At 39.1% G+C, this 24,264-nt stretch overlaps 1 protein-coding gene across 9 annotated transcripts in view; it reads right to left on the bottom strand.

Moving 5' to 3' along the window:
- ALPK1 (alpha kinase 1) overlaps positions 1-24,264 on the bottom strand; it is a 120,338-nt gene that overhangs the window by 39,485 nt on the left and 56,589 nt on the right. For 8 of the 9 annotated variants that reach the window (XM_064584959.1, XM_064584963.1, XM_064584960.1 and 5 more), the window contains 2 exons: positions 20,634-20,865; positions 15,711-15,865 (listed from right to left, as the gene is read on the bottom strand). In XM_064584959.1, the coding sequence (XP_064441029.1) occupies positions 15,711-15,865; positions 20,634-20,754 (276 nt within the window). In that variant the 5' untranslated portion in view covers positions 20,755-20,865. The remainder of the gene's footprint in view (positions 1-15,710; positions 15,866-20,633; positions 20,866-24,264) is intronic. The other variant, XM_064584965.1, reaches the window with a different exon arrangement.

Genomic DNA, 24,264 nt, shown 5'->3' with positions numbered 1-24,264 from the left:
CCATCCATTCATTTGCTTAGTTTTGACTCTAAGCTTGTGACTCTTCTCTTGCCCAGTCCATCAGCAAATCCTGTGGCTGTGCCTTTCAACTACATACAAATGTCTACAATATTTATTATTGATGCTAATGTCATGGTTATATGTGGTGACAAAGAAATGTTAGTGAAGGCTGAGAAATTGGAATCCTTACTCCTTTTTTTTACTATGAAACTGTCTATAAAACCATAGCAAAACTATTTTCTTAGAGGGCCATTTCACTGGAAATAAACATAAAATGAAAAGCAAAATCAAAAGTCTGTATCAGTTGATGTAACACTTGACTGTGAACAGAACTTAACTGAGTTGAGGCCCATGAACTTAATCTCAAAAATGAGGGGGAACTCATCATTGCAATACACTCCATTAATAGGGGAAAATGTTGCACACGAAGCTTTATAATGTAGCAAATGATTCTTGGCATCTGATTTACTGAGAATTCATTCATTCACCCAACAAAATATTTATTGAGCATCTCCTAGATGCATCTTATAGGCATTGGATATACAATAATAACAGAGACAGACACGGTGTTATCTGATCTGTAAACGTTCTGAAGATGCAAATTCCCAGCTAAATGGGTTGGGTGGCTTTTAGAAAATGTAGAACATATGAATCAGAGTTAAAAAAAAAATTTAACATTTAGGCCACAAGTTTAGCATTACAATCTGAGTCAACACATTGAGTGCATGTCCAAAAATGAGTCCCTAGAAGAAGAGTTATTTGATGCAGAAGATACATTCTTCTCCCATGTCCTAACCACTTTGCCCTTCCTTCCCAGGGAGTATCAAGTCTGGTCAAAGGCAAAAGTCCTTCTCTAATACGGAATTGGAAGACCCTTGTAACTGATGTTACAGGGTGTTCATTTGTTACCTGGGAACCAAGTCCACCTCATGTGGATATTATTTCTCTTAACAACCAATAGGTTTTGTGAGAGAGGTCATAGCTAAGAAGTCTCAGGCTTTGCCCTTAAGGCATTCCAGGAGGAAATCCAGAATAGGGGGTCACCACCACTTATGCTTTTTCTATTTCAATGGCTGTCATGAATGGTTGCAGAGGAAGAGACCAGCTTGACAATCAGTTTTGCAGTCTGGGGTTCTCTCACAGCTACATTAGTGATAAATTTTCTCTCTCTCTCTCTCTCTCTTTTAAATAGTGGTGGTGTGTGTCTGCTGGTACTGGGGGAGGGACTTATGAAGAAGTTCACTTGTCAGACTCACTAACATACTGTTTGGAATGTTAAGTTCTTTGCATTGTTTAAAAGGTTGCCTATATATATTAATAAATAAATCTGAAAATGTTTCAGTCATTTTTGATGCCCTGATAGCAAAATTCAGCTAGAGGCTTGATTATTTGATCTTAGCTTCTGCCTATTTTTTTAAATTCACATTTTGTTTATTTTTTGTGTAGGTAGTATATTCGCATAGTTCAGAATGTATTTAGGGATATATGAAAAGTCTGCCACCCTGGCCCAGGTTCCTACCTCCTCTCCAAGAAGGTGATTGACATTGTCTATTTTTTTTTTTAAAGATTTTTGTTTATTTATTTGACAGAGAGAGAGATAGCGAGAGCAGGAACACAAGCGGGGGGAGTGGGAGAGGGAGAAGCAGGCTTCCTGCCGAGCAGGGAGCCCGATGTAGGACTCGATCCCAGGACCCTGGGATCATGACCTGAGCCGAAGGCAGATGCTTAACGACTGAGCCACCCAGGCGCCCTGACATTGTCTATTTCTTATATGACTTTCCAGAGAGGGTTTTTTTTTTTTTTGAGTAATAACTGAGTTTATTAACAACTAAATGGTATCTTTAAAAATATAAATGAATAAAAAGGTAACATTGGAATATCAAAATATTTGAAAATCTACAGAATATTTTATATTTGCTTCCTTTTTTTAATATTGTGACTTTTATTCTTGTGATTTATTCATTCCATAACTCGTAGCTTGTATCTCCCTCTCCCCTTCACCCATTTTTCCATTCTCTCACTCCCCTCTGGCAACCATTAGTTCTCTGTATATATAGGTCTGATTCTGTTTATTTGTTTTCTCACTTTTTTTTTTTTTAAGATTCCACATATGAGTGAAATCATATGCTATTTGTCTTTCTCAGTTTGACTTATTTCACTTAACATAATACCCTCTAGGTCCATCTAAGTTGTTGCAAATAGCATGAGCTCATCCTTTTTATGGTTGCATAATATTCCATTACATATAACTATAATTGCTTGTGTGCGTGTGTGCATGCACACACACATACACACACATACTGCATCTTCTTTATCCATTAGTCTACTGATGGACATTTAGGTTGCTTCCATATCTTGGCTATTGTAAATAATGCTGCAATAAACATAAGGGTGCATATATCTTTTTGAATCACTGTTTTTATTTCTTTGGATAAATATCCAGCAGTGGAATTGTTGGATCATATGATATTTCTATTTTTAACTTTTTGAGAAACTTCCATACCGTAGTTGTATCATTTTACATTCCCACCAACAGTGTATGAGGGTTCCTTTTTCTCCACATCCTTGCCAACACGTTATTTCTTGTCTTTTTGATTTTGCCATTCTGACAGGTGTAAGACAATATCTCATTGTGGTTTTGATTTGCATGCCTCTGATGATTAGTGATGTTGAGAATCTTCTCATGTGTCTGTTGGCGGCAATATATCTTCTTTGGAAAAAAATTCTATTCAGGTCCTCTGCCCATTTTTTAATCAGGTTGCTTGCTTTTCTGGTATTGAGTTGTAGAAGTTCTTTATATATTTTGGATATTAACCCCCTATTGGATATATCATTTGCAAATATCTTTTCTCATTCAGTAGGTTGCCTTTTTGTTTTGTTGATGGTTTCCTTTGCTGTGTAAAATCTTTTTATTTTGATGTAGTCCCAATAGTTTATCTTTGCTCTTCTTTCCCTTGAGCTTCTATCTTGCCTCATAACTATAAAAATCCCCCTAAGCCATGTCCTTTTGTCAATTAGTTTATACCATAATAATAGCTACCGTTTATTGAGTGCCAGGCACCATTCTAAGCATTCCATGTTATCCACTCACTTAATCCTCCAATCTATGAAGTAGGTATTGTTATTATTATCATTATAGATGCAGTTTACATAGGCTTCCATGATGCCAAGCTAATAAGGGGGCAGCACTTGGATTCAAACCCAAGCAGTCTAGCTACAAAGTCAGCTTGCTCAGCCCCTACCTATATTGTATACCTATACAATCTTAATTTTATCAAGACTGTCATTGTCATTGTCACCAAAACTATATATTTGAATAGTGGCAGTATATAGTACAAAGAGAACTGTTTGGACCTCATTGTCCTTAGGGCTTTTTACTGGTTCTTAAAGTATTAATTATCACTGAAAGGATTGAAAGCTGACTTGTGCCAGTTGCAATTTTAACAGCTATGCATACTTAGAGAAACAAATGGACTGACTTGTCACTTTAGAATCTTACCGTCCAAGAGAATCATATTCACATAAGCACAGCAGAAATAAATGTTCAATCAGCAAGGGTTAGCCTTGCTTTATTAAAATCTCATTAAGAAAAAAATCTCAGATTACTGTATTAGGAAATGTCAACTTAAGGAATGGTTATTCATGTCACAAAGTAGTCTTCATGATTCACTATAATAATCTCAAATAATGAGCTTCTATAATATATTTAAAATAGGATTCAATTATAAATACGTTATTAATGACAAATAAGATACTTAAAAAGGGTAGTAAAATAGTGGCACTTCAACCAGGTTGTACATTAGAGTCAACAGTGATGTTTTATTAATACAGATTCTTGCTCAATACAGATCTAAAGTCAGAATGTCCGGGTATATTTTGAAGAAGCTGCCCTTTTTCCCACCTCCCCCACCCCACCCCAACTCACACACACGTCCCAGATAATCTTGATTCAGTCAGCTCATTGAGCAGTATTTGGAATCTCTGGCATAAGCCATTAAAGTCATAAACAGGTATAGGTAATATACATTTTAAGCATATTAGGCAAAGATATGGTCTTCCACAAAGAGTGAAGGGAAGCTGTCATAGTCTTGTGCTCAAAGTAATAAAATGAGAAAGCTACAGAGAGACAAGTTTAGCAGTCTGACCTCCAAGCAAGCCCTTTTAGGGTTCCACCTGACAATGACTCCAGAAAGCCCAGAGATTTCATTTTCATATACAGTGTCAGTGGGAATAATTCATACCTAGTATGATAAGTTTTCAATAACCATGAAAGAAACATATTTTGCTTCTGGTCTTTAATGGTGAATAAATAGAAAAAGTTCCAGAATGAGTTGGTAATACTTTCAAAATGTGACAGAATATATACATATATATAGAAAAGAAGCCCCCTTTGAGGCTGTTCTCATGAGGGAGCTAGTCACCTCAGTTGCTATAGGGAGATACTCAGGAAAGTGCAAAAGGACGGGCTTTGAGTGTACTGAGGCACTACCTGATTTGGGGTAATTTGTTTAATTTTTTAATTTCAACTTTCTTATATATAAATAAGGATAATAATACTATATAGATTACTGAGGAAATTAAAGAAAATATATGTAAAGTGCTCAATAGTAGGTGCTCAATAAATAATAACTCATTATTTTGAGAGTGGATTGGGAGTAGATCTATGGAATCAATCTCTCAGATCTCAAAATAAAACGAAAATTCACAAAGAAATTTACCAGTAAGAAAGAAATTAAGCTTTACTGAAATCAGAGGGGGAGAGGAACCATGAGAGACTATGGACTCTGAGAAACAAACTGAGGGTTCTGGGGGGTGGGGAATGGGTTAGCCCGGTGATGGGTATTAAGGAGGGCACGTATTGCATGGAGCACTGGGTGTTATATGCAAACAATGAATCATGGAACACTACAGCAAAAACTAATGATGTAATGTATGGTGACTAACATAACATAATAAAAAAAATAAAATAAAAGGTGGATGGACCCCAGCTCCTTACTTTGTCTGTATGTCAGATGGCCACTCATCATGGATGGTGCTTGAGGAAGCCCTCATCTTGGAGAGGCCAGCAACAAGAACACTGAACTCAGTTTTTAGTTGCTTGTATTGCAGCTTATGTATACTTGGTTAAGTAGATTGACAGATTATATTATCACAAGTCACAGATGCTTTGGAATAATTCATAAGGAGAGGGGGAAAGACTATGGACATCTCAAGGCAAAGTTCTTTAAAGAATTGTCAAATTTAAAGAGTTTAGATATTTTCTTTTATAAACAGACAAGTTCTCCGAAATTTCCTGCCTTTCCTGTGGTAAGTGGTTGACAATCGTATGCTATCCAACCAATATTTTGAAAAAATATTTTTCAGGTAATAAGGATTGGAAAGGTTTCCATCATTGTGCTCTTCATGCCAAAAATAAAGCATCACATAAAAATAACTCACACAAATGGGAAACTTTTAATCTGTTTAAAAATCTTCCACATGAAGAGTTTTACATCCTTTGTTAAAAAAAAAAATCTTCTGATTAACTTGCAAAAAGACACAATTGACACTAAGGAAGGTGGAAATTTGTAGTTGAACTTCAACAAATGATTCTTCAGGATTGGTGGATGGATTGAAATCTGGGGGTCATGAATTAGCTGACCTTTTTTATTTGAATCTACCTATCTCAGAAGACTGATTTTATTTTCAACTATGACTGCCACTAAAACAAAGTGTTGGAAAAAACCTGTCCTAGTCATATCTTCAAAGCACAGTGCTAAGATTTTAAAAACTAATTAAACATATTAGATTATAATTTTAACATGAACAGAAAGGTTCTCATGCCGATGATGCAATTTTAAAAATTATTCTAAAATAGTCATTTAATCTTTGTGTTGTTCTTAAATTTCTATTCTACAGAAATATATATAATATAGTAAAGCATGGTATATGCATATAACTTATTAAATGAAAAATTAAATGTATATCAGTTGCCTGCTAAAAAGTTTTTACTGATGGGATGAGCATAAAAAAAATTAAAGGCAACTGATTGAGAATAAATTTATCAGTGGGATAAAGCAAGTCTATCTTTTGTGCTGTACAAATATGTCCTACAAGAGAAAGGGCTAATTCCAAATACCTGTGAAATTTGTTGAGCTTAAAAATTTTTAGTGCCTGCCCTTGAGAGTGAGGCAAGTTGGTTTAATAAGGCTGGCAGGTGATTCCACACGATGACAGGATGATGGCAGGTGGAGGGAGGTGGCACAAAGGGGAAGTCTGGGTTATATCTCAGCCTAGCCACATTGTAGTGTGGCTTAGGAGAGTCTCTTGAGCTCCCTGAGCCAATCACTTCATCTGCAAAATGGGCATAATCAAATTTACTTTCCAGGGTTTTCATCACGAGTGTATGTTGTGAAGAACATTTCAGATTGAGTCATATGAAATTGCCGCTCTTTGACATTTGTTAACATATAAGGACATATCCTTTAAACTAATAAAAACAGTGCTGGATATATGGAGATGTATTTTCAGAGATAATATTATTGTTTAAGCTCCTTATTTATTTCACATATACAATTTAGGTGATGTTATTCTTACTTGCTGACGGGACTGAATAAACACACCCGAGGATTTATCCTTTTTTGAAAGACATTGCTTTCTTCTGTCTGCCCAGCACTGCAACCTGTTCATTTCCTGCATTTTGAACTGGGCTGCTCTGCCCACTCATCTTAGTCGGATCAACTCCTCCGAGACTTGGCTCAGCTTTTGGGTCTCATTATGGGGAGACATGAAACTCATGCCGTAGGGTTAGTCCTCATCAAAGGGATAACTTGCATGCCTGATTCTGTGGCAACCAAAGTTTCGTTGGTAGAATTTAAAAAACAAGTCATCGTTTTAATTTATCTTCCATTGAAACTTGAAAGTACTGTATTAAAAGAGGCAGTTTTTGGCACAGTTTTAGAGCAGGGCTTAAATCCTTGGTGATTGTAATCATACTCTATTTTAAAGTCTGAAACTTCATAGGCCTTGCGGCTAATATTTATCTTCCAAGGACGCCTAATTTTCATTCATTAAATGAAATTTATTTTTGATGAATATGAACATTTGGGGTGCCTAATTTTCACTATTATTAAATGAAATTTACTTTTGATAAATCTGAACATTGTGTCTGACTGCTTTTTAAAAGACGAACTACAAGGTTCAGTAGAAGAAACTAAAGTTTTAAATGTTGATAATTGGAAATGATAAAATTTCATCTTAATTGATTCTGCTCTGAGTACAAAAGTCCAATCATGTGAACAGAGGGGATACAGGGCAGATGATAGGGCAGCAGGCAGGATAGGAAGGCAGCAGGGAAAGGTTGGCCCAGTCCTGCAACAGGCCCATGTGAAGGATGGAGCTGTGCAGACTCAGGCTCAGGACCAGGAAGCCTGGGTGCCATATCCCGTGGCTCCCAATGACTGACTCTGTGCCTTATGGTGAGCCACTGCTTTCTCTCTCTGGGTTTCAGTCCCCCATCTGTCAAATGATGGGCTTGAAATAGATGATCTCTAAATTTCTCTCTAGCTTTGATGTTCTATCATTTGATAAAGAAATAACTTGTATCTGTATCTGTGAATACCAATTATCTAGATACATACACATCCATATTCCGTATGTGTGGGTACACAGCTGTGTGCATTTAAAATGATCTCCGGAAACAAAGCAGGAGCAGAATGATACTTAGCTAATAGCAGGCCATCACATGGGAAGAGAAGATTCCGAAATAAGAATATTCCTTACTTTATCGTGAAAGATGACTTGTCCGAGTCTTTAGCTTGTTCACTGTTAAGATAGAAGCAATTTGGCATTTGTACTTGCTCTGAAGGAAGTGATGCAGCATAGCCTTTCTACCCTTACTTAGGTTTTTCTGAACATTTGACCCCATCTAGATTTAAAGGGGACTGATCAACAGATACTCTTTTCTCTCTCCCCTTCCTTTTTTGTAATGGTAAGAGATGTTTATTGTAAAGAATCAAAGTATCTAGTAATCCCACCACTTTAATGAACATGTTCACCCTAATTTATTTAGATTTTGTTGTTCAGGATTACTATTAGGTACTTTTGTAAGATGTACATTTTCTTTTTTTTTTTTTTTTAATTTTTTTTAAAGATTATTTATTTATTTATTTGACAGAGAGACACAGCGAGAGAGGGACCACAAGCAGGGGGAGTGGGAGAGGGAGAAGCAGGCTTCCCGCTGAGCAGGGAGCCCGACGCGGGGCTCGATCCCAGGACCCTGAGATCATGACCTGAGCCGAAGGCAGACGCTTAACGACTGAGCCACCCAGGTGCCCCTGTAAGATGTACATTTTCAAGTTTGGGTTTTTTTTTTATTTTTAAATTAACTGAGATTTCCCCCAGGGATTTAAGCAAGAAAAAGTGTCAGATCACTCTTTTAGAAAGATGGTTTTGCTTGCAGTGTGGAGTAAACCTGGCGAGCCATGGTGATAATGCGTACTGTCTGCCAATCTATTTCTGTGTCTCCCCCTTCTGAGCACGTGGTAGAATTGTGTTTCCCCGCCTTCTTGAAGTGAGGTGTGACTACATGGCTTAATTTGACCTATGGTCACCACCAAAACCACCTTAAAGTGACATATGGTCATTTCTGCATGCACGTATTTAAGATCCACTGTGCAATTCATCATTTCCCCTTTCTTCTGCCGTGGCAGCCAGCAATACTCTAAATGGTAGATATTCCATCAAGCTGGGTGCCTGAGGGAGGGTGATATGAAGCAGAACTCTCCTCTCCTCCCCCTCCCCTCAGATGGACATACAGCAAGATGAAGAAACAAACCTTTATTGCTTCAAATCTCTAAGATTTTGGCTTTTTTTTTTTTTTCCTCTGGAGCATTACCTTACTATCTTTATTTATACAGAGGACATGCCTAGAGGTAGGGAGAGGGGTTGGATATAATCTAGGAGGGAGATGTTATGGTCTGACGCAGTATCATTGCAGTAGGGTTGGAGAAAGGAAGATGCATTTGAGAGAGATTTAAGAGGAAGTGGGGGGCTTGATAATCAATAAGATATGAGGGTTGAAGGGGAAGACAGAATTAAAGATGATTCCTAGGTCTTGACTGGGGTAATTGGGAGGTTCATGGTACCATTTACTGATACTGTGATCACTGGAGGAGGACAAAATGTAGTTGATGGAGTGAGGAAAGGTTGGGAGATGATGAGCCAGTTTGGGCCCTAGTGGACTTGAGATATCTGGGACAACCAAATGGAGATGGTTAGTAGTCTGTTGACTGTACTATAGCCCCAAACTGAATGAAGTAGGAAGAATGATACGTTTTTCCCAATGTATTTTCTCCAGTCGTGTTTAAGGATGAAATAATATAGTGATACTATATCCTACTTTCTTTTAGAAACTACTTTTGTTGAAATGTTCTTTTGAACAAATTCTGTTCTTGATTGTGGACTGTGGTTAATTTTGCCTTCTTCCCAATAGAGGCATAGGACCACATCCCAGAATCTTGAAGTTGTTTGAGAGCTTTCTTGCTTCATTACCTTTCACATGTACCTCAGCCAGCTTTCCCTTAGTGTATTGGTTTCCTGCTACTGCCAAAACAAAGCACCACAAACTGGGTGGCTTAAAGCAATGGAGATGTATTGTTTCAAAGTTCTGGAGGCTCAAAGTCCAAAATCAGGCTGTCAGCAGGACCATGCTCTCTCTAAGTTTGCACACCTTTCTCTCAGCTTCTGGTGTTGCCAGAAATCCTTGGCATTCCTTGGCCTGTAGCTGCATAACCCACTCTCTGCTTCTATCCTCACATGGCATTCTCTCTGTATCTCCGTGTCTTCCCATGGCCATCTTCTTATAAGCACACCAGTCAGATTGGATTAAAGGCTTACTCTACTCCAGTACGAACTCATCTTAACTAATTACATCTGCAACGACCCTATTTTCAAAAAAAGTCATATTGCAAGGACCCGAGGGTTAGGACTTCAATGTATTTTGGTAGGGGAACAAATCAACCCATATCACTTGGTAAGACTGTGATAACCTCAAAATTTCAGTGCCTTTAATAACAAAGTTATTTTGGTTGTTGTTCATATTTGGCATTGGCTGCAGTTTGGCTCTAACTCTGAGACTTTGTTCTCCAAGTATCTTGCCCTTTTCAGGATCCAGGCTGAGGGAATAGCCACTATCTTGTTCATGAGACAAAGGAAAACTTCTAATGGCTGAACTACACAATGGCTTATAAAGCTTCTGCTTGGGACTGGCGTATGTCACTTCTAATCACATTTCATTGGCTAAGACAGGTCATATGGCCAACTCTGTAAGAATTAAAAGAATATGGGGGCACCTGAGTGGCTCAGTCAGTTAACTCTCTGGCTTTGGCTCAGGTCATGATCCCAGGGTCCTGGGATTGAGACCTGTATCAGGCTCCCTGCTCAGCTGGGAGACTGCTTCTCTCTATCCCTCTGCCACCCCCCCCCCCCCCCCCAGTGCTCACTCTCTCTCTCTCAAATAAATAAATAAAATCTTTTTAAAATTTAAAAAAAAAAGAGAAGAATATGTATTGAGCACCTGCCACATATTAGGTGGTCAACAAATGGGCGGAAAGTTTCCAACAAGCGGGTCTTTTGACAAAGTGTTGGTTGCCTCATCTTTTCATTCAGGTAGTTTTTCCAGGACATGAACTAGGTCTTCTATTTCTTTTGCATCTCTCTGTGTTCTATATATATCAAATGTCTGGCACACGTTAGTACTCAATAAAGTTTTCCTGAATAAATGAATGAATTTGCAGCTTGCATTCATTTTGTTTTTTACATCCTGATGAAAAAGATCTCAGCTATTAAAACCCCAAAGCACATAGTTTAAGACGAAAATTTTGTTTGGAAAAAATCACTTGCTGAAAGAGTCATAATCTAAAAATCACCTATTACTGCTTTTGAATTCTCTATTTTTAATATGAAAACTGGTACCTGAAATAAATGTGTCTTAAATTAGTTTTAAGAACCTCTTTAATCCAGAACTTATTCATGGAGGGGAATTTTATTGCTCCCAGGGATAGACTCTCACCTTACCTAATCCTCACATCATGTATCTTTCTTCAACTTGACTTTTCATTTCCTAATAAATTTATACTTAGCTTTTGGTAAAGACTCTTTTGCCCCTCTCTGCTCTTAGGTTAATCACACTAGACATTTTTAAAACACCTCCCCACAATATTGTACTGACCAACTCTTATATTTATTCATGCTTATTTGTGTTTTAACTTTTGATTCCTTAATATTTAAGTAGTTTAAAAATAAAAATATCAACAAGTTAAAGGCACCAAGATTATCTGAAGAGACATATTAGGAAAATATTCTGGAAGCTAAATATATCAAACTTTATTCATCCACAGAGGTTTTTTACCCAAGATAGCATATGAAAACAACTAATCTTTTTTTTTTTTTTTTTTTTGGTCTTTCTTCAAATTACTGCAACGTAGCACAGATATTTCCAAAAATACTTGTGGAATAAAGCTTATCAGATTAACCATTTTCATGGTTATACAGTTGAAAAGAAAATGGAAAAAATATCCTCATTCTGAGACTGTTTCATGTCCTTTGACTTGACGTTAGCCAACCTCTAAAAATTACCGTATATCTCTTTGCAGAGGCACCACACTAAATTTAGGATCCCTCCCTCCACTGAGGAGAGGCCAGTTCCTCACCAAGATCAGGACCCCCAAATCTGCAGGGAATGCTCAAAACCAGGGCCTATCCAACAATTTTTCTTAGCCTGGCAACCCAGCTTGCTCTCAACTGTCACAGACATGCAAATCCAAACATGTCCTTTATCTCCTTTTTAAAAGTTTTATTTTCATATTTTCTTTAATTGTGCAGAAATTATCCTTTTTAGAAGCATAAAAGTTACTGGAAAAATTACAAAAGGTGGCATCTACCCTGAGGCTGGTGTCATCATTCCCTAGCATCTCAGAAGCAAGGATAGATTTACTAGTAAGAACTCTACTGTGCCCGCCTAAAAGCAAGTGAAACAGAGGCTAGCAGTAAATGCCTTCAATACTTTTTGGAAAAAAAAAAATCCATCAAAGGTTTTGCTGCATGATATTTATAACGGCCTTACTGTTCTCTTTCAAAAACTGAAATGCCCTTCTCCGACACTCGAAAAAAATCGCTTGTGCTTTTCATCTTTCCTTAGAGTCTTAGAGTGTAAACATTGTTTTTAGTGAAAAGAGCTGAAGGAGCGCTTACTTTCCCTTGAAATTTTATTTTTAAATAAGAGAGGGAGAAAATCCTTTTTCTGACTAATACTAATAATACAGGTCAAAGTGTCAGGAGATATACAATTAAATGGAAAACAAAAAAGGTTCCCCCTCTTTTTCCCACAGCACAATGGCACTGGAATATAAATTACCGATGAAGATGAAATAATACTTCAAAGCCTATAGGGCAGGGCAGTGCAGTGTTTACAAAGTATTTTCTAGGGCATGATGAGACATTAAAGATGATGGTAACCCATGGACTTGAGGGTGTTACTGAATAGTCTCAAACTAGCATGAGGTAGGATTTTAGGTCCCTATAGCCTGTGACCCCATGATATGCTTTGTTTCACAGGGCAGCTGCAGTTATCAACAGATGTTTCAGCAATAAATAATTGGTATCATCTCGGAAAAGACCCATCTACCTGGGGAGAGGGCATAATACCAAAAACACTGCCTAGCTATTACAGCCACATTAATCTCCCATCTCTCCAGATTTCTTGGGGAGCGTACTGCAGGTGTTTTTTCTGGGAGAGAGCGAACAAACTCTCTCAAGTCAGCAAGCTTTGTGTGGAGTGTAAAGGAGGTTGGCCCCTGCCATAAATTTCTGTCTGTGGCCACACACCAAAGGAGAAAAGATTGGGGGTGGGGGAGTAGGAGGGGGACGCACAGGGAGGGAGGAAATGGGGGAGGCTGTGGAGAACAGAAAGCAAAGCATAAAACACATATAATTTTTCTTGATTAAGTTCAGCCCAAGAGAGTAACATTATAAATGACTCTTAATTTCACCAACTCAGGCACTCAGCAGAATTCTATGTTAACTTTGATCTGTTATTTCTGGAATTAAGTTTAATTAAATTAAACTTAACAGGGTTTACACTCTAAGTGTAATGCAAATTTTAAAAATAGAGGGGAAAGTTTTTATGGGAAGGATTCCTTTCAAGGCAAAGAAAACCATGGTAAGTTTAGGTTTTTGAAAAAATTGGAAGAAGAGATAAGTTGTCTGAAAAGACAAGGTCAGCAGGCTTTGACTAATTTTTTATGCAAGAACAGAGCTCATAATTAATTGATTATTAAAACATAGTCATCCAGCTTCAGTAGAGTATATATTGAAATCAATGGATAATGGAACAACAACAAATCATGGAATTCACTTGAGAAACTTTCGACAAGCTAAGATATCAAAAGTCTCGTGAGTTCACAGAGTGCTATAGTTCTCTGTATTTACAAAACAGAGTGGTTTAGTAATTGTGCACTTGGGGTCTGACACAATAGGAAAGCATCCTAACAGTCTTCGGGGGGTGTGGTTACTTAATTTATAGCTTGCTGGGGAAGCTAAAGAAAATGATGCTCAGAGTTCAAAAAGCTCCCAGGTTAAATACATCAGGGGCTGAAGAAGCCTAATGGACTGATTCTTAGAGCTGCCACCAGTGATCTTGTGAGCTGGACATAAACATCTTAAATTCCCAATGTCTATTTCCCCCAACTGTGACATCCCTGCAGTATAGAGAGGGAAAGTAGAAGGAATAATAAGTGGACTCTTAAAACAGTCTAACAACTATGAGCAGCTTGTCTCCCAACTCACATTAACCCCCAAATGCAGCAAGACCAAATTTTCAAAATACCTTCTTCAGTTTTTCAGCAAAGTCACTATCAGCTTTGCATGCAGGGAGGGGGATCTGGTGGTTGTGGGATGGACCCAGAGGAGTAAAACCCTGGTTATGGTGATGTGCTGTGTCTCCCTCTCTCAGCCAATGTTTGAAATTCAGAGGAACTTTCTGAGCCCCAAAGGTCAAAGCAGGGGTCCCTCCTTCTGTGAAGCTATCCTGTTCTCACCTTCCTTGGAAGCCTTGAAAGTTCTATACCACTGGCAGCCGAATCACACAAGGCTTTCCAAGCAGGTAAAGCAACTATTGGCTTTTCAGGAACTGGTCCCAGTCTAAACAAGTTCCTGGAATCGATGGGGAGGAGATTGCTTTTATCATTGGTCTCCTGCAACCTTCACATTGGAGTCTCCTTTACCCCTTACCTTGCCCCTTCTCCCCTCACATCCCTGGTCAGGCTCTCTGACATACCCCTCGCTCTTCATCCTATTCTCTCCTTTAGAACACTGGTTCTCAAACTCTAGCATGCACAAGAATCATCTGGAGGGCTTGTCTAATGCTCATTGCTAGACCTTTAGCCCCAGAGTTTTTGACTTGGTAAGACTAGGGTGGGGCCCAAGAATCTGAATATCCCACAAGTTTCCAGGTAATCTAGAGCTGCTGCTGTGAGGTCTCATTTTAAGCATCACTGCTGAAGAACTGCCCTGTTCAACAAAATAGTAGCCCTATCCACATGTGGTTATTTATATAGAAATCGATTTTTAAAAATTTAATAATACTAAGAAATTCAGTTCTTCAATCATACTTGCCACATTTCAAGTGCTGGAAAGCCACAGGTGGCCAGGGCCTAATGTATTGGGCAGCAGAGATATGGAAGATTTCCAACATTGCAGGAAGCTCTGCTGGACAACCTCCAACTTGCTTTAGGGTAAACAAGTCTCAGGGATTTTACCTGTGTTTTCGAATTCTTTACTTGGGGCTTCTTGAGGGCGAATTGGCAGTGAGATGGAGGAAAGAGTAGTTTTACCACTCACTGGTCTGTTCCCCTGGGCACATTCATCTCCCTGCACCTTAATTTCCTCATCTGTAAAATGGGGATGATAATGGTAATAATCACTGGAAGGCCATTTTGAGAATTAAATGAGGTGATGCATGTGCAAGCGCTTTGTAAAATCCTACAGTGATACACAAATTATAGTTTTTATTCCATTCCACTTTTCCACCTATGCCAAGTCTGCTAATTTAAAATCCCTGGCTCACCACTGCATTCTTTCCAAGTGTTCACTTTCCTTTGCCTGCAGCCCCCGGTCTACTTAACCGCAGTCTGTTTATTTTTGGGGGGAGGGGTGTGGGAAAAGTGGGGGTTTTGTTATTCTATTAAGCCTCCAAAGATGCCATTATATGTATGTGGATCAGGGAACCTTTCCCAGATTTTTGTTTTGATAGGCAAAGACAATATCTATACATTTATTTTGGGATGACCCAAAAACACATTCTCATGTAAACTGATGGAATAAACTTTAAAAAAGGAGCATTTCAAAATAAAAATGTTATGAGACATGACAGAAAGAAAACTACTGCTTCTGGCCTACCAAGGATATAACAAATATTTCAGGATGACAGGTTTCTCACTAGACCCACTGACCACCCTTCTCCACTTTTACTTGACTTGGCTTTCCAACAGAAGGTCTTACAGGCAGGCGATGCTTTCTAAAAGCCATTTCCCCCACATTAGTCAATCTGGCAGAGCTGACCATAAGGGTAGGGGCTGTCTTATGCTTCAAAGAAATTTAATCTATTAGACCACTTAGAGGCTAAATGCCTTACTTGGGGGTGTCAGAGGAACAGGTGGTGGGGCTCTCCCTACCAGTAACTGCTGCAACCCGGCGCCAATCACATCCTGCAGGTTTGTTTTGTCCTCTGGGCCCACGGCTTGTTTGTACTGCCACTTTTCAGGCACGAAGGGCCACTTCATTTCCTTTGCCTCCTGGATCAGGGTCCTTAACTCACTGGGGAGTGAAGCTGAAAAGGTCAGAGTTCAGGTAAGGAAATTGCAGTCAAAGAAAAGGCTGTTGAGTTACCAATGTTATGATGAAGCACCTCAGTGGCGGCAAAAAAACATTTTTCCTACATCTTACTGGCCGGTCTAAAGCTGGTGGTTCTGACTCAAAGAATAATAGCGCAAAGCTATCTGTCAGGGGTGGCCCTGGTCTACTTTGCCCTTCAGGTAAATTGGGGTAGTCAGGCATTAAGAAAGGTTTTTAGCAGGAAGTAAAGCACTTCAGTGACTATCTCTGCATGAAGAATCAGAGAAAGGAATGAAGGAAATATTATTTTCCCTGTAAAATGAGAAAGGGACTGAGACGGAATGACATCTGGGACTTGTGGTAGCTGGGTAAGGCAGAGAGTCAATTTGTACAACCTCTTTTTAGTTCTCCAAGACCTCACCTCACTTCATTGCATACTTTCACTACAGACTACATTTGAATATAGGTGATTAATACAAAAAACCCAAACGAAATTTGAAATGGTACCAATTTATTGTGAAATGGCCCTGTTTCATGTTAGTAGATACGTTCAATCTCTTCCTGGGCACCACACCTAATTACGGAGGTCCACGATCTCCTATCCAAACGTGGAAAACCCAAAAAGCTCGGGAAACTAGAATATTTTTTCTTAAGTTTGGCACCCTAACCAGACTTGAATTGACTAGAGGCACTTTATCGCTTGTTTATCTTATTTAGTGAGATTAGCCAAAGTTTTGTTGCAAAAATTTTAATGTTTGACTCTAGATGCTGCCCCAGCTTCTGCTGGAGTATGAATGTAATGGATGGTCCCTGCACCATACTACCTTCCTAACATTTGAAAAATTCTGAATGCTGAAGCACATGTGAAGCCCCAGCATTCAGGATGATGGACTTGATTACATGACTGCCAGTTATAAAGCTCTAGGTGCTTGTCTTGCAGACATTTCCTACTCAAAAGTATCTGAAGCTGGGGGTGCCTGGGTGGCTCAGATGGTTAAGTATCTGACCTCAGGTCATGATCTCCATCCAGGTCCTGGGATCAGACCCCACATTGGGCTCCCTGCTCAGTGGGGTGTCTGCTTTTCTCTCTCCCTCGCCTCTCCCCTCTGCATGTGCTCTCTCTCTCTCTCAAATGAATAATGAATAAATAAAATCTTTTAAAGAAAGTGTCTAAAGCTGAACTCACCATCTTTTTTCTAAATCTGTTTCTCTATTCTTTATTTTGATGCATGCTACCACCATTCACTGAGTCACCCAAGTACAAAACCTAGAAGTCACTCTAGACTTTTTGCTCTTTCTTCCCCGTCAACCTAACTGGTTATCAAATTCTGTAGATCCTAAAATCCATTTCCTCCTTTTCATTATCTGTAACTCTTGTCTGAACCACTGTTTCCTACCTTGCCCCATCCACTCCAACTTCCACACTGTTGATCCCCATCTTGCTAAAACACAAGGTAGACCAGGTCATTGCCCTGAATAAAATTCTTTAATGGTTTTGTATCTCCTGTCCTCACTTTTGCATTGCCCTACCTCAGTCCTTTCATGGTCAAGCTCAGGCTCCCTGGCTTCAATGCAAACATGACTACTTCTCATCAGCCTGCCATGACCACCCCGTGGAATTAAAATGTGCCTCCTGAGTGCTCCCAAACCCCAAAATGCATGGCCTTTCAGTGTTCATCCCACTGCTCTGTCATCACACTTTCCTCTCATTTTACTGTGAGCTCCCCGAAGACAGACATCATGTCTTATCACTGTTGCAAATCACACCATGATGGTTAAAAGAAGGATTAGTCTTATATCTACATGAAACATGCTAAACAGGACAAAAGAGATATGACAGAGAGAGTAAAAAACAAAAAGAAGAGGAGGAAGAAAACCTAACTCTGCCCTAGTTCACGATGCCCTTCTGTGTCCTTGCCACCAACTGTGCAAATGTAGGGAAGACTGCTAATGGGGAAACATTGCTTGGCACTGAGGAGATATCAAATGGGCCACACCAGTGAGTAATCCTTACCGACTACTGAGGATGATTTATAAATATCACACTGAAATCACTGCTCTCTGATTCAGCAACCTAGAACTACTGAGCACCGACTGTGTGAGGAAGCACTCCTCCAAAGGAAGCAGAGCCCTGGCATTAGGGACCTACGTGGTCATAATCTGCTAGGAAGCCTGGCCCCCTGACGGTCAAAAGTGTTCCAATATATTTATGTAGAGAAAATTTCTCTCTCTTTTTTTAAGATTGTATTTATTTATTTGAAAGAGAGAAGGGGCAGAGGGAGAGGGAGAAAGAATCTGAAGCAGACTCCACACTGAGCGCAGAGGCCGACGCAGGGCTTGATCCCATGACTCTGTGATCACGATCTGAGCTGAAACCAAGAGTCGGCTGCTTGACCGACTGAGCCACCCAGGTGCCCCTAAAGAAAGTTTCTTAAATGATATTTGTAAATAGTCAGGAATAGGATGACTATTAAGTCTTGTTCACTTAGGACAGTCCTATGTGTTCCTAGTGGACTTCTTTATATTGCTCCTTCTCGCTCTCAAGTGTCCCATTTGATTGACAAATTATTTGGACATTCTGTCCATGAGTATCAAGCTCAGGAGTCAAATGAATAGTCAAATGACAACAGGAATCTGATATCTAGATTCAAAGAGTTTCACCATACATTGGCACGAAATAGTTTAAATATTTTCAATTTTTTTCATGATGACAGAGAAAATCTGTTCTACACAACTCATTTTTGCCTTCCTCATTCCACCCTCTCCCTGCGGATCATGCCAGAGCATGGAGAGTCCAGTGTGGCATACCGAAATAAGTGATGCCTCTGAAATACATTTTAAAAATGTATCTGTGTTTAGATTTCGGTTCCTTCTCTATTTCTGAGGAAGTTGCTAAGGGCAGTCTCCCATGCTGACAAGGACAATTTCTGAGTGAAGAGGTTAGGATTGAGAGGAGGAAGGGAAAAAATAAAATCACAGTGATCACGTTCAAGTCCTCTGACTTGTCCTGTCACCATAGGTGACCCCGTACTAATGTCTTTCCCTTGGAGTACACACGAGTGACAACTTTGGTGGCAGCACAACCCGCCCACCAGTATCACACAGAAACCACCTGCTAAGGGAAGAACTCCGTGCTCAGACTGAACTCAGTTGTACTGATGGCGCGTGGGGGGGACCCTGCAGCTTGCCTCCACGGGGATGGATTAATGCTGAGATTGTCAATGGCTCAGCATAGATTTCCTCCCCCCATTGGCTCACCAGATTCAGCCAAGCCCATCAGTCAGCCCCTGACGGAGCAATACCCTCTTCTGCCTCTCTGATCACTTCCTTCCCCAAGCAGCTTACCTGAAGAGCCGTTGCTAATTGAGTGATTTTGTGGCCCTGATGTGCCTTATCTGGAACTAAACTGATTATTTCTCCTATTCTGTGGCACTTGGGAAGAAAAAGAAGAAAATGCTACCCAACTGGGCGCTCTGAGTTTTCACGAGGGAGAACACAAAGCTTAAAGGAATTTGGGCTGAGTAGACAAAGGATGCCATGTAGTAAAAGGACAAGAGGAGAAACTTCAGTAGATAGAACACAACACACTGCCCCTGGGGAGAACTGCAGCACGTTCTGGAGGTGCCAAGTACCTGCCGCTCCCTGACAAGGGGCTAACACCTGTCAGTGTGTGCTCAGGCTGATGGGCACATATAACTAGCAAGCAAAAGCACACAGCAGTGTATCTGGTTAGTAAATAAGGAAATCACATAAACTGAGGTGTTGTGAAACAATGGGATATAGGGCATTTTATCTTGAAATGTGCATAAATGACAGATTAGAAAAATTTAAGACCTTTATAGGTACCTAAAAGTGCCTCTGTAAAAAATGTGTGGCTTCTCCAGAACCTTTCCCCATTACATAATCATCAACAACAAAAGAGTTGGGGAGTGTGCATTTTATGTGATCATCTTATTTCTGCAAGGAATAGCAAATCACTAAAAATACAAAGAAAAATATTAAAAGCACATAAAAGGGACACACTTATAGAAATGGAGGAACATTTATTCAAATGCTATAAAGCAATCTAAGGAAAGAAGTTTCTCTCTTCAAAACTGGCTATGGGGGAGATAAGAAATACTTCAACTTTCCAGACTTTGTGATCAAAACTTCCCAAACAATGACCTATGTAAAACTGTGAATGGCATAAACTATGAAATGGGCAAAAGGTCAATTCAATTCTGATAATGTTGCAATCAGTATTTATCAGTGTGAGAGGATTTATTTTACAAACAGCATGTGAATACAGCATGAGAAATGTATCGATAATCAAAAAAAGAGAGATTGGACCAATGAAATGACATATTTATGGAAACCATAGAAGCCTATGGAAACCGATGAGGCACAAAAGCCTCGTTTGAAAAAAAAGTATGTGCCACTATTCAGAAGTTGCTTCAATTTTTTAATAATTGAAATTTACGTGCACCGGCAGACTTGCACCCTTTGTTCTTCTTGAACTAAACTGTTTTCTTGTGGCCTCATGTTTACTGAAGCCTAAAATTAGAACTGACAGCAATTCACTGCAACAAAGTGGGTTTCCTCCCCTGCCCGTCCGCCTGCAGCCCATGTCCCATTCATGCCCTAGAAATCCACTCATCTCTCGGTGGTCATCTGCCAAGAGAAGAAAAATAGGGCAGAGATGAAAACATGTCGTTCAGGCAGGGGAGTTGAGAGCGAACCTGCTGGCTTCTCCCTCCCCCCAGTGCCTCCCATCAGGACCTCACCTCTGCACTGCTGGTCCTCGCTCTTGTCCTCCTTCGACACATCTGACGCCTCCAACAAGAGCTGGTCCAGCACTTGCTTGCACTCTTGCAGTAGTGTAGCTACAGCTTTTTGATTATTCATGATGATCACTCTTCCTCAACGATGAGTCAAGTGTCCCTGGGTCTATGGTGATCAATTACGCAGAAGAAGACATCGATTCTCAATAAAAGAGCCCCTTCAAGGCGGAGGTACCTGGTGAACAAAAGCGGGAGAAAGATGATTAACTGAAGCATCATCAATTATCTGTAAGGCTCAAGCAGGGAGGGATAATAGGGCAAACACATGAAAATACATGACAGCCCCGGAGGACTTTATTAGGGGAGTGTGTGAAATTACTGCAGGGCCTGGTCTAGATGGGCAGCACCTCGAAGGCATCAGAGAGCAGAAGGGAGAGGCTCCTGGTGCAGACCTTGGTTACCCGCAGTGATGTCAGCGGAATCCCACGAAGCCAAATGAAATGAACATACCCTATGATTTATGTATCTTCTGCATACTTCACATCAGTACCTCTGGATCCCAGTGGCACCACATTTTTCTGTCTCTCTGGAAGTCCACAGGAAGCATCTGGCTAACAGTTCTAATATTCAGTTATAAGCACGTGGTGATATGAAGTTTACTATTCTCATAACCTGCTACTGATTTCCCCTGTGAAGTATTCTTCATGGTATTTAGCATCGTATAATTTGGACCAAGATAGGCAATGACAGATGCCAAATTTAAAGCTCTTCACAACCAGGCACCTTGCCAAATAAAATAGAGAAATGATATCTCAGAAAACCCAATTTCCTAGATCTATCATATGGATGAATTTATCATATGGGTGGATGAATCCACTTACATTGCTATTTAACATGTACAGTAGAGAGATTACATATGTAAATATGAATATACTGTAATGATCTATGACAGTCAAGGTAATTTCAAGAACAAAATAAATTACTGACAGTACAAAAATGCCTGGCAAATAAATACCAGAAAGTTACTAGATTAACAAATCTTTTTGTCTGTCTTCCCTTTATTAAAGAATGTACATTGTAAACAAAACGAACTTCCTTTTGTTTTGTTTACAATGAACAAATGAAACAAAGAAACTCTTACTGAGTTTGCCAGGATAGATTGTGGAGTTGCCCTCTGGTTTAGACACTCTTATAGGGCACATAGTATTTTATTGCCAAAGCAAGAGAGTCTGAAAGGGAGGAAAGCAACAGATAAATGGATGGCTCCTGTCCTTTGTCTCCCAGCTTATTCTCGCAATGAGGTAATCATTGAAAATATTAAAGCAGTGAATTACTGTGTAGGTGTTGGGATAAAAAAGCCTCACTTTGAGAAGCTAGTTTTGAATTTTAAATAGCAAGAAAATATTTTTTATATCTTTTTTTTTTCTATTCTAAGACTTAACAGGAACACAGAATGAAAGATGAGCTAATTGTGTAACCTACACTTTTCATTTTTCATTCTAACCTGACTGGTATAGTCCATATGCTTTGGATTTTAAAACATACACACATTCTTTACACAGATAAACTGCCAAAGCTAAGTTTTTGGATGTTACAGGCTTGTTTCTTTAAAATAATTGTGTATTGTTGGTGAAGAACACAAGTAGAGTACTTGGATACAAAATTCTTGTTACTTGAAAGAGTATTCATGAAAGTGAGATTGTGAGGAATTAGTTACTGGAAGCATTTAAGCATATCTATAAATTAAATCGCTCTTCTGTTTAATATGTTTCAGAAAGTATTCCTGCATGGTTTGGATTGTTGGACTAAATGGTTTTCAATGTCCCTTTTTTAGCTCAAGTGTTTTTAAGTCAATGTTGTGTAGTAAGAGCTGGCCATTAGCTTGCCTTTCTACGAAAGGAAGTAAGAAATAAGGGCTGGTCAGAGAGCTAATTAGTGGACTAGCATGAGCAAGAGGCCATGTAGCAATGGCATTCCATTCCCAGCATTCCTGAAAAAAGGGAGATGTAGCTAGAACGGGAGCTTGGTATGGAGATTGAGAAATGCAGCTGATGATTGAGACAGTTAACAAACATTGCCTGAAATTAGCTATGCGTGAATAAGACACATTCACTTTTCTTCAAATAAAAGCAAGTAAGGGATTCTCTTTGCTAGGGTGTTTTTAAGGACTTCATGTAGAAAGAGGGGTATAATAAGAAAATACGAAGAGTTCATGCACAGAGAAATAAAAATGTACTGTAATAGAATTTTAATAGCACATCACCCCTTTGTCTAAAGGCTTATAGTAATATTTTATTGGCACCATATCATCCTCTTAAGGTAGAAAGTAACCAATTGAAATAAATTTTAATTGCTCTGTTTCTGTAAATGTTTAAACAGAAATAGCATGTAATAGAAAAGCGGACTTGGATATAAGAAAACTGTTACACATAATAGTGTTCAACGGATATTTATGACTAGTTCTACTTCATTCTCTATCATTAACTATTTGTGAGACCTCTGAGATTCACTTTTGAGACTCATTTTTCTTATCTGTATTTTATGGGGGTTAAGTGGGAACAATTGCCAATATCTTTCCAGGTCTTAAATTACATACTCAACAGCTTGTCTGTTGCTGAAGAATATCTGATACTTATTTACTGAATAATTCCTGGCTCTTTTGAGAACACTTAAGTATATTATTTTTATGTATACTTTTCTCTGTGGTTTAGAAAGGTTGGCTTGAATCTTAGAGGTTGATTACTAAATAAATATAACTCTGCTTTTGTTCCCTCACTTGTAACCCCAATGCCTAATGCACAGGATCATAAATCTCTTCCTTTTGTCTAAGTGCTGTGAAAGAGAGATAAGCTATGTGGTTCTGTGAGGACAAACAACAGGACTTGACCTAATAATTTGGGTAAAACGAGAGCGGGTGAATGGGGGATTCCCTGAGGATGTGATGCTGGAATTAAACTCTGTAAGAACAGGGCTTAATGAAGTTAAAATGGTGAGGAATGGACCTAATGTAGAAAGAAATATAGAGGAAATGAAAGAAGGCCAAATTAGTTGAACTAGGGATAAAAGGAGAAAGTTGATATGAGGTGAGTTTGGAGAGCTAAGTAGGGGCTGTTCAGGGCTCTGTATGGCAGGTAAGGAATTTTGTGTTTACCCTAAGAGTCATAGGAAACTACTGGTAGCAGGAGGAACATGACCCCAGATTTGCATCTGGAAAAAGTTCATTCTGTTGTGGCTGTAGTGTGCACTGGGGGCAGAGAGGAAGAAGGTGATTGCAGGTAGATCAGTTGGGCATTTATTGCAACAATCTAGGTGAAAAAATATCATCAATTTGGACCAGAGTCATAGAGATATAGAAAATTGGACAAATTTGGGAGCTGTTTAGAGAATAAATGCAGTGTTGCTATTGGATGGATATGAAATGTCTTAAAAATGAGTCCCAAGTTTCTCCTTCACCATAGCTCAAAGTTGAATGGACAAGACATAAATACATCTTAGATTTTGTATTTCTAGCAATAAAGATAGTAGAAAGATAAGTCCTACTGTCAAGAATAATTTTGATTTTATTGGGATGAATTTGATTTTAACCAAGAAAGTATTTCTAAAAAAAAAAAAAAGAAGAAGATTTTTGAGATAA

The sequence above is a fragment of the Mirounga angustirostris genome, unplaced genomic scaffold (genome assembly GCF_029215605.1).
Source record: "Mirounga angustirostris isolate CCGP_5_RB_7025 unplaced genomic scaffold, mMirAng1.0.hap1 SCAF_2, whole genome shotgun sequence".
In the NCBI taxonomy this organism is placed as follows: domain Eukaryota; kingdom Metazoa; phylum Chordata; class Mammalia; order Carnivora; family Phocidae; genus Mirounga; species Mirounga angustirostris.
The sequence above is the reverse complement of the archived record's forward strand: the minus strand, read 5'-3'. Positions and strand labels throughout refer to the sequence as shown.